Genomic DNA, 15,618 nt, shown 5'->3' with positions numbered 1-15,618 from the left:
AACTATAATCACTGGGGGTTGGTCACTTAGGGTCTGTCCACTACACAGATGAAAAAACAAAGGTTTAGAGGATAAACACACAGTCAAAGCGACCACAGCAGTCACTGCTCCTTCTAAAGCAGCTTTCAGAAAAGTATACCTTATAGACTTAGTATGTTGAAAAAGGCATAAGGCACTCTGCAGAAAATTGTACTGTTCTGAGACCCACCCTGCCCCCTTTTCCCAAGACTAGCTATACCCCTCTTGTCAATAGCATGATTTCAACAGAAATTGCACTGTTTTTAGACCCCCTGCCCTTCTTCCCTGGGCCAGCTACACAATTCGTCAACAGCATGACTTCAGCATTGAGTCTATCAGATGGCAGCCCCAAACAAGAAGAGACAAGATGATAGATAGGATCCTTAGCAAAACTGAGAGGGACACCTCAGTTGAGTCCCAAGTTCCTCTTGTAATCTTGGCAGAGGCTTTTATATTAGCCTTTTCTTCCCAAGAGTCTATGGAATAAAATACTGAATGGGAGCTACAGGAGAATGTGGGTCTTCCTCATACAGAAAAAGGAAGGAAAAGGAACAACCTCCCTAACCCTCAGTATTCTGAGAGGCTCTCAAAAGGATAAAAAGTAGGATACTTCGCATTGTATAGATCTATGAGGCTTCAATCCACCCTTCTGGCCTGATTTCCCATTGTTTTTCTTCTTCCCACCTTCTCCCAAAATTCCAGATACTCTATATTACAGTGTCCCTCAAATGATTACATTTTTCTCATCCTTTCCTAGCCCAAAATGACCTTTGTTCCTTTCTTCTACTTTTCTGTACCTTCCAGGTTTCCAATACTAATCATGTATTCCTCTCTATGAAGCCTTTCACATCTGCTCTGTCCCAAGTCCTGTATGTGTTAGGGATACAAAGGGAAAGACACAGTCCCTGCTTTCAATGAGTTCATGATCTAGAATCAAAGGCTCCCACTGGACTTTGTGCCTCTTTTCCAGCACTTACCACAGTCAATCATGAATTAGAGAGGTATTTGCATACGTGTCTGACACCACCCCCCAACATTATTAGTACTACCAGCTTGCTATGTTTCATGTATCTGTGTCTTCCGAAGCACCAGCACAGCAAACTGCAGGGGCATACAGTAGTATGTCTTCGTTACTTTTTGTAAATCTTCACCTTTATCTTTAGGAAACAAAGAAATCTCTCAATAACAAATATCCTGATTGGGAGGTAGTATAAAAGTATAAACAAAGATATTTCTAAAAAATTAATTCAATTGTTAAAGAGGAAGTATAGTAAAGTGGCTAATATCAGAGGGTCTGGAGCCAGACTGCCTGAGCTTGAGTTCTGATTCTGCCTCTTACTATCTAGGTAACATAGGGTAAATGGCACTTCTGTGCCTCAGACTGAATATCTATAAAATGTAGACAACGATGTATGGGAGAGTACAGAACATAACGCAATTTCCCTATCCCTGTGTATATGCCCTTTAACAATGTGACTGCTGCTCTTCCCATCAAGGGATGGCCACCTCCTTTAATCTGGGCTTATCCATAGGCATAAGAAATACCTGGTCTTTGTCCCTAGTTCCTGACTCAGAGCTCTCAAATCCCTTGGAATTTCTGGAGTGATTGGAGCATCTTTGTTCTAATGAGGTGACTCTTGGCAGGGACCTAGATAGCTTCTGGATGGGGGCTGGATGCCAGAAAGACGAAACCTTGATTAGAAGCCTGGAACTTTCAACCCCATGCCCCCAACCTCAGCGGGAGAGGAGAGAGGCTAAAGATTGAATTAATAATCAATCATGCCTGGGTGATGAGACCCCCCACCCCCACATAAATACCCCTAAATACTGGGGTTTGGAGAATTTCTGGGTTGGTGAACACATCAAGGTGCTGGGAAGGTGGTGTATCCAGACAGGGCATGGAAGCTCTGCACACATCTCTCCTTCCTTGCCCTACATATCTCTTCTATTTGACTGTTTCTGAGTTGTATCCTATAATAAATTGAAAATAGCAAATAAAGTGCCTTCCCCAGTTCTGTGAGCCATTCTAGCAAATTATCAACCTGAGGAGGGGGTCGTGGAAACCCCCAATTTAAAGTCAGTCAGTCAGAAGTAGGGGTGGCCTGGGCTTAACAGTTGGCAACTAAAGTGGAGGCAGACTTGTGGGACTGAGCTTTTTAACTTGTGGGATCTGATGCTAACTCTGGATAGCTAGTGGCAGAATTGAACTGAATCGAACTGTAGGACACCCAGTTGGTGTCAAACAAGTGGCAAAGTGGTTGTTGGAAAACACCCCGGGTCTCGTAACCTACTTTGACCTGTGAGACATTAGAAAATCTGATATAAGCAGAGGTTTAAGAAGCACTTGTACAGTGCACTTGCCTTCTATTGCTGCCCAGAAACTGCCAAGTGAAGAAGCTCATGGAGACACAAGGCCCAGCTAACAACCTGCACCAATGGTCAGAGTTCAGAGTCAGGCCATCCTAGAGCATCTAGGCCTAGCTGAGCCACCAGATGACTGCAGCGACATGAGTAACTCCACAGAGACCAGCAGAAGACCTGTACAGCTGAGCTGAGTTCAAACTCTTGACCCACAGATTCATAAGTGAATAAAATGGATGCTGTTTTAAGCTGTAGTTTGTTTACAGCAATAGATGACTCATATATAATGGTATTTACTTTATAGGGATAGTGTGAAGATTAAACAAGTTAATGCATGTAAACTGCTTACAAAAGTGCCTAGCACATAGTAGGTACTACATGAGTGTGAGCTTTCTTATTTTTTTAAGTAATTAGAATTAACTCAAAACAATTCACCTTACCAAAAGACCAAGTACTTTCCTTTGTATTGTTGACTCTGAAAAAGTCTGTGAAAAGAATATACAGGTTACTTTATCATGAAGAAAAGAACTTTACAGGGACTTCCCTGGTGGTCCAGTGGGTGAGACTCCGCACTCCCAGTGCAGAGGGCCCAGGTTCAATCCCTGGTCGGGGAACTAGATCCCGCATGCATGTCACAACTAAGAGTCTGCATGCCACAACTAAGAAGCCCTCATGCCGCAACTGAGAGTCTGCATGCTGCAACTAAGAAGTCCGCATGCCACAACTAAGACCAGGAGCAGCCAAAATAAATAAATTAAATAAATAAATAAATATTTTAAAAAAGGACTTTACACATAAACTCAATCCTGTCTTCCCACCTCCAAGACTTGGATGAAGATCGCCAATCCTTGATTTTCAATAAAGTGCTTGCAGGCAGCTGGAGATTCATCTGTAAGATTCCAAAGTGCTTTCAAAGTAAACAAGAAGGTGACATCATCTAAATTCTCAGTAGTCTTTTGTTTTACTATTGCTAGAAGTTCCTAAAAAACAAGAGACAGGGAGTAAGATGCCCTAGTGACTGACTCAATTCCAGTATAAGGAAAGCAATGGTTAAGAAAAGCTTTAGAATCAAACCTCGGTTCTAAATCCAAGTTCTACCACTTAATAGCTTTGTGACCCACTTTCTCTCTATAAAATGACTTACAACTATTTTTTAGGGTTTTTGTGAGGAAAAAATATTAAAGTTTATCAAGCACTTAATCTAGTTCTTGGTGCTTGTTAATAAACCTCATAGTCAAGTACATATCGGCTATTCCATTATTCACATATTGAGAATGTTTAGTCAACACCTTTTGGAAGTCAGGCACATATTCAGATAAGAGTGACAGATTAAAAAAAACAGTATATCTCAACTAAATAAAATAATTTTTAGCTTTGGTAAATGCTCTGAAGGAAACACATAAAAGCCTAAGAATTTTCTTTAGAAAAAGTGGGAGAGGGAAGATTCCATACAAAGGTAATATGTAAAAGAGACCAAAAGAAAAAAAGGACAAGGCAGCTAAGCAAGGAATGAGGACATAAAATGGGGAGGGGGGCAGATATTCCAGGCAAAAAAAAAAAGTTTGCTGTTCTACACCACTGAGCAGGTCAGTATGGCTACAGGATAACACTAGTTTGTAGTATAATATGTCCTAATAGCTTGAAGAAACCACTGACTTATTTAACAGAGATTCCAATATACCATTTCAAATCAGAATTTTTCTAGACAAAAGTTAAGCTAGTATTCATGCTTTCTTTCAAACATACTAGACTGTCATGTGAAAGGAAAAAGACAGCCATTTCCACTTAACCAGCTAATGAAAAGATACATAAAATATAACAACGCTAAACAAACCAGATTATGTCTGTTTTCAGGAGGAATGAGACCATCTCAAATATTTTACCCAACCAGGAGAGAACATATCAAGAGAATTCACAAAAATAAAGCTGTTAGAGCCAAAAGAAGAATATGAGTGCACACCACACTGGTAGCAATCACCTAGACAGCCAATAGGGTGAGTGGCAGCAAGGGAGGGAGCAGAAAGTGAGGCTGACCTGGAAAGTAATGACAGCTGTGGTCAGGCCCATGGTTAGATGCTTAACATATTTTATCTTAATAATACTCAAAGTAGCTGCAAAATATTACTCCCATGTCCAATGCCAGTTTTTCAGATAAAGAATCTGAGGCGCAGAGGAGATAAGTAAATTACCTAAGGGCTACGGCTAGTTAGTGGCTGAACCTAGTTTGTTTTAATCTAAAGCCTGAACTTTTTTTTTTTTGAATTTTTGAATTTTATTTTATTTATTTTTTTACACAGCAGTTTCTTATTGTCATCCATTTTATACACATCAGTGTATACATGTCAATCCCAATCACCCAATTCATCACACCCCCACCACCACCCCCCGCCGCTTTCCCCCCTTGGTGTCCTTACGTTTGTTCTCTATATCTGTGTCTCAATTTCTGCCCTGCAAACCGGTTCATCTGTGCCATTTTTCTAGGTTCCACATATATGCGTTAATATACGATATTTGTTTTTCTCTTTCTGACTTACTTCACTCTGTATGACAGTCTCTAGGTCCATCCACGTTAAAGCCTGATCTTTTGGTACCACTACCTAAAATGGTTTCTCCAAGAACTACAGGGCTACACTTCCCTCCGTGTTACTTTAAGTACTTGCTCTCCATATCAATATCTATCTCTCTCTACCTCTATCTATTACTGTTAGCATTCCCAGTAACTTCAGTGTTCTTCCACCACATCATCTTGGCAAAACTCCTACCTTAGTTAAACCCTACTTGATGCCCCACCTCCAAAATCTGAATATTGAAAAAGACTGTGCTCGAGTCTTACTCTTAATATCTGCCCCAAAATTTCAAAAGGGCATTCAACTGTACCTGGCAATCCTACTATATTTCTCAATGAATTCACTCCAAAGACTACTATTTCATAATTCTCACTCCCCGAACTTTAACTGCCATCTTCTTGTTCCTCTCATTTGGTCAATTCATCTAAGTTTTCACTGGGAACCATAGCTATTCTTCCTAACAAAATCTAACCACCTGCTTGCCCTTGCATCAGTGTACTCTGCCTTCCTTTTCTGCTCCAATCTAAAGCCAGCATCTGGGACTTTCCTGGTGGTCCAGTGGCTAAAACTCCACGCTCCCCATTCAGGGGGCCCGGGTTCGATCCCTGGTTAGGGAACTAGATCCTGCGTGCATGTCGCAACTAAGAAGTCCACGTGCCACACAAAGATCCAGCATGCCGCAACTAAGACCCTTTGTAGCCAAAATACATAAATAAATACATATTTTTTAAAAACCCAATGACAAAAACTTCTCCTTTAAAAAAAAAGAAAAGAATAAATTCAACAATATAAAAATTTTTAAAAAATTATCGTGTACCAAATCATGCCATAAATAAAGTAAAAACAGACTAACAGCCAACTGGGGAAAAATTACATGCATCTTATAAACATAAAGGAATCCTATAAATTAGAAAAAAGCCAGCAACCCTAAAGAAAAACTAAAGGCCATGAACAGACAATTCACAGAAATTATAAATGACTCTTCCAAAAAAAAAGATGGCTCAAGTCTCACCTCAGAATAAGAGAAGTGCAAATAAAACAATGATGTACATTTTTTCATGATCAATGTTAGCACAATCATAATGTAGATACTGATTTATTAAAACTTGTAATATAAATTTATTGAGGGTTGGGAAAGGAGGTAATTTGTAGAGATATATGTAGGAGAGCCAAATTCTTATTTACCATACCAGCAGAATCACGAGATAACATCTAAAACTGATAAATCTTTTTTTCTCTTTTTTTTTAATTGCAGCATAGTTGCTTTACAATTTTGTGTTAGTTTCTGCTGTACAACGAAGTGAATCAGCTATATGTATACATATATCCCCTCCCTCTTGGACCTCCCTCCCACGCCCCACCCCCGCCATCCCACCCATCTAGGTCATCACAGAGCACCAAGCTGACAGCTCCCTGTGCTACACAGCAGGTTCCCACTAGCTATCTATTTTACACATGGTAGTGTATTTATGTCAATCCTAATCTCCCAATTCGTCCCACCATCCCCGTCCCCTCATGTCCACATATCTGTTCTCTATGTCTGCGTCTCTATTCCTGTCCTGGAAATAGGTCCATCTGTACCATTTTTCTAGATTCCACATATATGCTTTAATATACGATATTTGTTTTTCTCCTTCTGACTTACTTCGCTCTGTATGACAGACTGAAACCGCAATTATAAGCATTTTATTTAGAGATATGGAGAAGAAATAGCTATATGAGTACAGAATAGTTTCTTCTGGGTAGCAGGTCTTACAGATTGTTCATTTTATAAGCTTTTTAAAATGATTTAATTTTTTAAACTATGTTCACAAATTACTTTTATTGAAAAAAAAGTTATACAAGTGACAATTAACCTACCTTAACTGCCATGAAGAGCTCTTCTTTAAGTTGTGCAGTTTGCTCAGGTGAGAGCTATAAACAAACAAAAAGCCGAAAGTGAAATGTTAGACCTCCATCAAAGCTCCACCAAGACTAGGGAGAGAGAAATTTTCCATCTAGCAATCACATACCTGCAGGGCTAGAATAGAGGTTATGCTCACTGCCATTGTTTGCATCTTGGGGTTTTCATGCTTACAGAGCCATCTCATAACAAATTTGGCAGCATCGAACCTAAAAAACAGTATTTTTCTCACAATAAAGTTTGTGAAACTGTACATGAGAAGTGAAGAAATCAGTTAGCCTCCCCAACAAATCTTGTTTAACAAAAATAGTCTTGGATTTATAAAGCCTCAGCTATGAAAGCAAAGAGCATTTGGCAAAAAGAAGAGAAAATCAGAAGAGGAAAAGGAGAGCATGCAAAAAAGAATGTGAGTGGGAATTCCACAGCAGTCCAGTGGTTAGGACTATGCATTTTCACTGCCAAGGGCCCAGGTTCGATCCCTTGTCAGGAACTAAGATCCCACAAGCCACGAGGCATGGCAAAAAAAGAAGAACGTGAGCAAAATGCACAAGATTCAAAGATGGACAGACCTAAAAAAGACTTATTTTTAGCACTCAGTTTCAACTATGATGGGTCTGAAAAAGGAAATAAATTCCCCAAGAGGTAGTAATTTATAATCTGGATTGCAGATAGTGCTAAAATGCCACAGCAAACAAATCACTTAGCTAGACAGAATTCATGGCCCTTTATTCACGGCTTTTACTCAGCTCCAATAGATGATTGCTATATAGGAATGAAGACTAGTTGAAAAAGAGGTTCCAACTTGTCAAAAGAAAGTGAAAATACAGATTTTTTTTTTTTAATGAGGAAGACCACCTTCCCTACTGTACTTTTAAAAGTCAACTCTCATGTTAAGTACACACTTTAATTAGATTTGAGAATGGCTTAGCCTACAACCTTGCATGCATAAATCATGGGCTTTCTTCATATCAGACTGTGGCTAATTTTCCTGTTGGCAGCAACTATTATTAATGGCAACTATTATTAATGTTTTGGAACTCATGAAACTGAGAGATTACAATGGCCTCAAGAGGAACCCCTCTGGAGTCTACAATGATGTTTTGTGTTTGTTTTTTTTTAAAAAAAGCATTATCAATAAAATAATAACAAAAAGAATGGTTAATATTTAGAACAGCCTGCACTCTTATGCTAGGCACTGTGATAAGTACCTTACAAACATCATATATCTAATCCTCATAAGAGTCACTATTTTACAAATGAGGAAACTTACACACAAAGATAATGAAAGGGCTAGAACTTGATTTGATGTTTTACTCTCTGGCGCCCATGTTCTTACTACCCACTTCCCTAAACTGGAATCACACTTTGGGAGACAACATTTGCAAGTATAGTACTTCCGAACACCTCTGTGGAAAAATCTCAACAGAACATTCTCCCCAAACACTTTATCCCAGCCTTAATCAGACCCTTGCTAGGCTAATAACCAAAAGCCAACAGTGCTCAGAGTAACACTGGTCAACATCCCAAAATCAGATAATCCAATTTTATACTTGCCTGTCAAATGGAACATCCACAAGAATCCTGGAATTGGTTAAGGAGAGAAGGCAATTCTTCTGTAACTTAACGGAATAAAGAAAAGTAATTCTGAGCAAATGTATACTCATTCTAAATAAAGGTTCTAATTAAACTTTGGAAGGTGCTACTAATAAGCTTTTCTTATTGAGAGCTCGTTGTGTACCTGGTCCTCTCCAAGTTCTTCATTTAATCTTACTATTAAACTCTGTAACATTCATCTTTGCCTAAAGAACAATCCCTTTTTTGGCAAAGAGGCAGTCTCCCTTCTCCCTGAACCCTAGAAGGATCTATGTGGAGAGTTGCCTGCCTGTGTGTCAGTCCAAATCAATTACCAGAAGTCTGGCCCATCTACTGAATGATAAATGTCCTTACCAGATCTCATAACTAATTCTGTGATAGAGCTTCTACTTTCTACCTATGATTGGTAGGGATTGAACTATGCCTTTAAAGATAGGAAAGAAAGAGAAAGGGCCTTCTAGGAAAGCTTTAGGAATAGAAAAATATAACATCTCTTTGAAAGGCCATGAGTAGGCCAGTGACATGCACTGCCATGACAGCAGTGTATGAGGCAGGGATAGCAAACCTAAAATGCCAGCAGGAACTAGGCAGTAACACAAACAAGTGAAGAAAGCAGAGTACAAAACAATAGGGCAGTGGTAGGAATTATGGCAAACTGGAGAATTCATACCCTTCTATAGGGGCAGTTGTTACTCAGCTCCAACTGATGACTGCTGGAATTAAGACTGAATTGAGAAGGATCATCCAACTTTTCAAGAGAAAGTGGAAATACAGATTTTTTTTTGAACAAGGAAAGACCACCTTCCTTGTTGTATTTTTAATAAATCGATTCCCATTTTAAGTACACACTTCAATTAGATTTGACAAATTTATAAAGATGTGTAACTAATACCACCCACCACCACCACAAGCAACACAAAAAATATTTCCATCACCCCAAAGAGTTCCACTGTGCCCCCTTCCACTCAATCCCAACCCTGCAAATTCCAGCCCCAGAAAATTATACTGTCATTACAGATTAGCCTTTACTAAGATTTCACATAAGTAAAATCATACGGTATCTACTCTTTTGCATCTGGCTTATTTTGCTCAGCATATAATGTTTTTGAGCTTCAACCATGTGGTATATGTATCAGTACCTTCATTCCTTTGTATCACCAAGTAGTATTTCCTTATATGAATATATCACAATATGTTTATCTACTCACCTGCTGCTGGACATTAAGTTTTCAGTTTGGGGGGGATTATGAATAAAGATTTTATGAGCATTTGTGTATAAGTCATTATATGGGTATATGATTTCATTTCTCTAGGAGTGAAATGACTGTGTAGCATGAAAGAGGACTTTCATGTCTAACTTTCAAAGAAATTACCAGACTGTCAAACTGGTGGTTTTATCATTTTACCTTCTTAACATCAATATATGAGAATTTCAGTTTCTCTACACTCTTGTCAACACTTGGTATTGTCAGTTTTTTTATTTCAATCAATCTAGGGGGTGTGTAGTGGTATCTAGGTGTGCAGTGGTATCCAAATGTGCTTTTAATTTGCATTTCCCTGATGGCTAAAGATACTGAGCATCTTTTCATGTGCTCATTTACCATCTGCCTATCTTCTTTGGTGAAGTATCTGTTCAAATCTTTTGCCTTCTTAAAAAATTGGTTTGTTTGTCTTGTGTTACAAGACAAACAGTTCTTCACATTCTGGATAAAAGTCCTCTGTCATATACATAAGATGAACATTTTCCCCAGCCCTGGATTACCTTTTCATTTTTTAATGTCTGTGTGTGTTTGAGCAGAAGCTTCTAATTTTGATGAATTCCAATTTATTATTTTTCTTCTATGATGTGTGCTTTTTGTATCCTAAGAAAACTTTGCCTACTCTGACATCACGTTTTCTTCTAGAAGTTTTATGGTTTTAGCTTTTATATTATTTAGACCTATAATTTAGCTCTTATATTTAGATCTATGATTCAATTCAGTTTAATTTCATACATGATGTTAAGCCTATAGGATGTGCTAAACTGTTAATAGTAGATGTTTCTGGGTAACTGGTTTCTGATCAATTTAAAAATTTTAAACCCTATTACTTATTTATATTTCTTATTTTTTCTATAAACATGAATTCCTTACCTATTTCTCTCTCTCCCTCCCTTCCTCCCTCCTCTCTCTCTCAGGATGAAAAATCAGAACTAAATAAAAAATATTTTTCATATATTTGTCCTCAAGTAAGAAGCACAGTCAAATATTCAAACCAAATTACCTGCTGGTAATGGGGGAAATTTTTCAGAGCCTTGAAAAGTAGACAGGTAACCTCTGACAACAGACGAACAGGCATCCCCCTGGCCAGGTCCTGGCGTGTTAAGTTGAGGGTACAAGCACTGGCTGTGAACTGCACTGGCAAATCCAATGGATGATTCCTCATTCCTATAGCCACAAGCTGAAGATGAACTTGTTTTTAGTGGCATGTGACAACATTAGCATTCTTTACACAGTCTTATTTTTGTGTTAGTTGTCAAAAATATTTGCTCATTGGGACAAAAAGTAACAGATTTTCCCCTTCCTCGGCATTTATTTTTTAGGACACCAGCAATACCTTTCAATCCAAATGTAGCCATTAACTAGCTGTGTGACTTTAGGTAACTCACTTCCTTTCTCTGGACCTCTGTTTCGTCATCTGTGACTTCACAGTCATTTATTGAGCCTCAATCCACCCAAGACATTATGATAAGCACTACAGGGGACACAACATCAATCACTTATACCCTACTCCTGAGCATAAAGCCTTATGAAAGAAATAAGGTATGTAAACAAATAACATTGTAAGGGAGTTCAAAACATGAAGCTGAAAAAAAGCACCAAAAAAGAGGTGTAAAGTGCTGCCTAAGGTGGTTATGCAGGGAACAATCATTTCTGGTATGGAAGTCAAAGGCTTCATTCAGAAAACGCATTTAGGCAGGGTCTCAGATGGGCTCTGGATAGGAGATGGAGGTAGGGGTGGAATGGAGAGGAATTACTAGGGAAGGGAAATGTGATAAGGAAAAACATAAAGTGGACAAAAAGATGGGATGAATCCACCAAGAGAAGGGGAAGAAATCTGAATTTGAAATAATCTGAAAAGTGGTAAAACCTAATATTAGGGAGTTCCCTGGTGGCCCAGTGGTTAGGATTTGGCGCTTTCACTGCTGTGACCCGGGTTCAATCCCTGGTCGGGGATCTGGGATCCCACAAGCCACGCAATGCAGCCACAAACAACAAAAACACCCTAACATTAGAAAGGCAACTAGAAGACAGACTGCGTAAGACCTAGAAACAAAGGTAAAATGAAGGTGTTATACTAAGCTTAGACCACACCTGCTCTTAACATTCAGGGACAATGGTCTGCTTTGTCTATCGAATAGGGATAACCATCCTTACCCACCTCAGAGACCAGTCTGCTGATACACACATGAACCATGATTTTATGAACTGTTAAGAGAGCAGAGCCCCTTACTTTGACATCTACATGAACTCAGACCTGGGATACACTTCTCCTATGGAAAATGTCTTTTTTCTATATTGCTAAACTGCTCTTAGGATTTCACTGGATTGCCATCATCGGCAATATAAACATGTATGAAGTAAAACAAACATGATTTTCAAAAACAAAAATCACACAGTCTTAGATACAAAAAGCACTTTTCGAACATCTAATTCAACCTCCTCCTTACAGATGGGAAACAAAGATCCACAGTTTTTTCCTTTATACAGTACCATTTTTAAGTTATGAATAAATCTAATCTCCCATGGTACAGAAATAGCCCTAGTTTTATGGAACTACAAAAAATTACAAATGATAAAAACAAGGTGACTTTAAGACTCTTCATTTTTATGTTACATTTAATTTTAAATGGTTGCAGTTTTCCTTCCCAAACCACTTAAAACTTCCAATTACATTTAAAATAAATTCATTCTTCCGTAAACCAAAGCAAAGTTAGCTTGATCGATACTGGTAATTTTACTTTATTCACAAAATAACTTTAAATGGTAGACTTGGTTACCTTCAATTATTGTTATTTTGTTCTGTTCTTATTGGGGATACTGTTGTTGTTCTCTTTCAGAAAACCGTATCTTAGATTTTAAAGGGTAAACAAATAAAACAATGTTTAGGCAAAGTGAATTCATGTTTAAAGATTAAGTCCTGTTTTAGGCAAAATAGTTCAATGCTTCTGGAATCCCCTGCTCAGACCAAATTCAAAAATTTAAATGATTCAAATTGATTCAGATGCTCAAAACAAGAGATGCTCTAGCAGTTTAAGCCTAACACCATTCTCCTCTATCTGTGAGGGCACTTTGACTCACAATAGAATGAGGCATGTAAGTTAACCGTATTCATTGTGTTTGATGAACAACTTTAATTGAACCAAATAATAAGTAGTAATAAAAACTACATTTCTGAGGTGCAGTTACCTTTAAAATAGCAGGCATGGCTACTTGCATTGAAAATGTCTCTGTGAAGAGCCTGTAGAGGGCTTCCTTCATAAAACATGACCTATTCCTGTATCGGCTCAGTGCTTCTGAAATCTGACTCATATTGGCTCCTCCGGCAACCTGGAAAACAAGGATGTTACCAATAGGTTTCACCATTCACCTTCAAGCACAGGCTTTTAGAGCGTGTCAAGTGTTTGAAACAACAGATTTTCACTTAAATGTTTTAAGAGCTTTACAATCTTGATCTCATTCAATCATAATTCTAGTAGGTAAAAGTTCTCCTCAACCTCACCTCTACATGGTGGGTCCAGAGAGGTGATGTACATTGTTAAATGTAACAAACCAGTTAAGTGGTGGGGCCAGATTCAAATACCATCTCCCTACAACTACATTACAGTTGAGACTGCAACTGAATACTAGCTAGCATGTAAATTCTTAAACAACCAATAAATAACCATGAATGTACATCTTCTAAGTACTCATATAGAATGAATTAGACAATAAAAGACAGGGAAAAGACCACATAAAATAACTAAGATGAAAAAGGAGTTGACCGGTTATAGAATTAATTAATTAATATTAATATAATTCTTCCTTGCTACCACTGAAGTAATAATTTCAGAAAGTCTATATATAGACTTTGGGTCTGGAGGATAATGGTATCCTCCATATCCAAACCATCAAATCAACAAAGAATGTAGATAAAACTAGATATTATGCAGTTTTCAGCATTCCTGGGTGGTGAAGAAAAAGAAGAAAATAAAGGGGTAAAATTCAGGATCCTACAAAATGAAAAGAAAAACAACCTCTTCTCCACTCCACCATGACCAGTAGTCGCATCACCCATTGAAGAAACATCACATCATTAAACTGACAGAAGAGTGCTTTTGAATTAGGAACCCTGTCAATTAAATGCCAATAAATAAAAAGATTCAAACCAATTCCATAAAAAGCTACTGTAAGAAATTTTTAAAAAAGCAAATCTACACATTTCAGCTGAGAAAAATTCTTCCCATAAACCAACAACAAATCAGAAGAAAACTGTAACACAGCACTTTAAACTGAGTTAAATCTTCTTAATCAGCATGTTAGGATGTGAAAAAATACCTTCAACAGAAAGATGAAACAAGGGATGATTCAACTCAGGAAAAAGACAAAATCATATCAAACATAAAAATTAAGTTACAAAGTACCCAAGGAAGAGTAGAGTTGAATAAATATTTAGTAAGGAGAAGAAATGCAAGAAATAAACAAGAGAAAGAAATTTTAAGAAAGAAGAAGTAAAAAGGAATCTAAGATTGAGTGTTTATATAGAAAAAAATAAAGAAGATCCAACACACATATACTTGAAGTTCCTGGGGAAGAAATGAACTAATATTTAAAACTACTACCAAGAAAAACTTCCCAGAAATAAAAAAAAGACCTAAATCAATACACTGAAATAATCCACCAGCTACCGGGGAAAACTGACCCAGATCAAGTCTGAGACATAGCAAAATATAAGGATTGAATTTAAAGATAAAGAAAAAAATCTTCAGGGCCTTCACATAAAAAGATCAAACAAATTAGAGAATTAGATTGTCATCAGACTTAACAAGCAACACACAAAGCAATGTAACAGTGGACAAGCATTTTCAAGAAATAAGGGAAAAAAAAGGTAAACAAAAGAGTTTATATCCATGCTTGCAACTTCTAGAGGAAGTCTGGACAGTAAATTGTGGTTCAATTCCATCAATTTCAGCTCTTACCACAATAACAGCTGTCCATGGCCCAACCCACCCCCCAGCCACCAGCACATGCTCCTAGAGCTCCCTGCACTTAGCTTGTGAGAGCCCATGTGGGAAAAAGGACCCTGCCCTCCAAATATCAGGGATCTGTACTCTGATCACTGCTTGCTGCTTCTGATAACAGGTACAAAGAGGTGGGCAGCCACTGTTGTTGCACCCCCGCCCCACCAATTGTTCAAAGCCCCTCTCCCACCAGCTAAAGTGACTTCCAGGGGATTTAAAGGGCTGCCCCTTCATTGTTTTCTTTTTCTCCTTTTAGGAGACATTAATGACTATGACATTCAAAACAACTGCATATACAGAGAAAATTCCAAAGTGACTGCACATGCCCAGGAAAAGGCTCAAAAAAGACCTAAAAAGACCTTAAAGTTTATACTTCAGACTGATCCTCAACACAGACTCAAAATACAAAAGCAATAACAACAAAACACAAACCCAGGAAAGGAAAAAAACCTGATTTCCAGAGTTGCCATATTATTAGTTTCAAATGTCCAGTTTTCAACAACAAAAACAAATCATAAAGCATATTAAAAAATAGGAAAGCATAGTCCATTCAAAAGGAAAAAGAAGAAAAATCAAAAGACACAGTCCCTGGGGCTTCCCTGGTGGCGCAGTGGTTAAGAATCCACCTGCCAATGCAGGGGACATGGGTTCGATCCCTGGTCCGGGAAGATCCCACATGCCGTGGAGCAAATAAGCCCATGTGCCACAACTACTGAGCCTGCGCTCTAGAGCCCACAAGCCACAACTACTGAGCCCATGTGCCACAACTACTGAAGCCCACAAGCCTAGAGCCTGTGCTCCACAACAAGAAGCCACCACAATGAGAAGCACGCACACTGCAACAAAGAATAGCCCCCACTCGCCGCAACTAGAGAAAGCCCGCGCACAGCAACAAAGACCCAACACAGCCAAAAATA

The 15,618-nt window shown here is 38.3% G+C and overlaps 1 protein-coding gene across 1 annotated transcript in view; it reads right to left on the bottom strand.

The window, feature by feature from the left end:
- Positions 1-15,618, bottom strand: part of ZYG11A (zyg-11 family member A, cell cycle regulator) — a 61,576-nt gene that overhangs the window by 8,116 nt on the left and 37,842 nt on the right. Inside the window, exons 4-10 of the mRNA XM_036824458.1 lie at positions 12,891-13,031; positions 10,705-10,881; positions 8,404-8,468; positions 6,959-7,058; positions 6,807-6,860; positions 3,198-3,359; positions 2,820-2,864 (exon numbers count right to left, since the gene is read on the bottom strand). Coding sequence (XP_036680353.1) covers positions 2,820-2,864; positions 3,198-3,359; positions 6,807-6,860; positions 6,959-7,058; positions 8,404-8,468; positions 10,705-10,881; positions 12,891-13,031 — 744 coding nt within the window. The remainder of the gene's footprint in view (positions 1-2,819; positions 2,865-3,197; positions 3,360-6,806; positions 6,861-6,958; positions 7,059-8,403; positions 8,469-10,704; positions 10,882-12,890; positions 13,032-15,618) is intronic.

Source organism: Balaenoptera musculus, chromosome 1 (genome assembly GCF_009873245.2).
Source record: "Balaenoptera musculus isolate JJ_BM4_2016_0621 chromosome 1, mBalMus1.pri.v3, whole genome shotgun sequence".
Taxonomy (NCBI): Eukaryota; Metazoa; Chordata; class Mammalia; order Artiodactyla; family Balaenopteridae; genus Balaenoptera; species Balaenoptera musculus.
The sequence above is the reverse complement of the archived record's forward strand: the minus strand, read 5'-3'. Positions and strand labels throughout refer to the sequence as shown.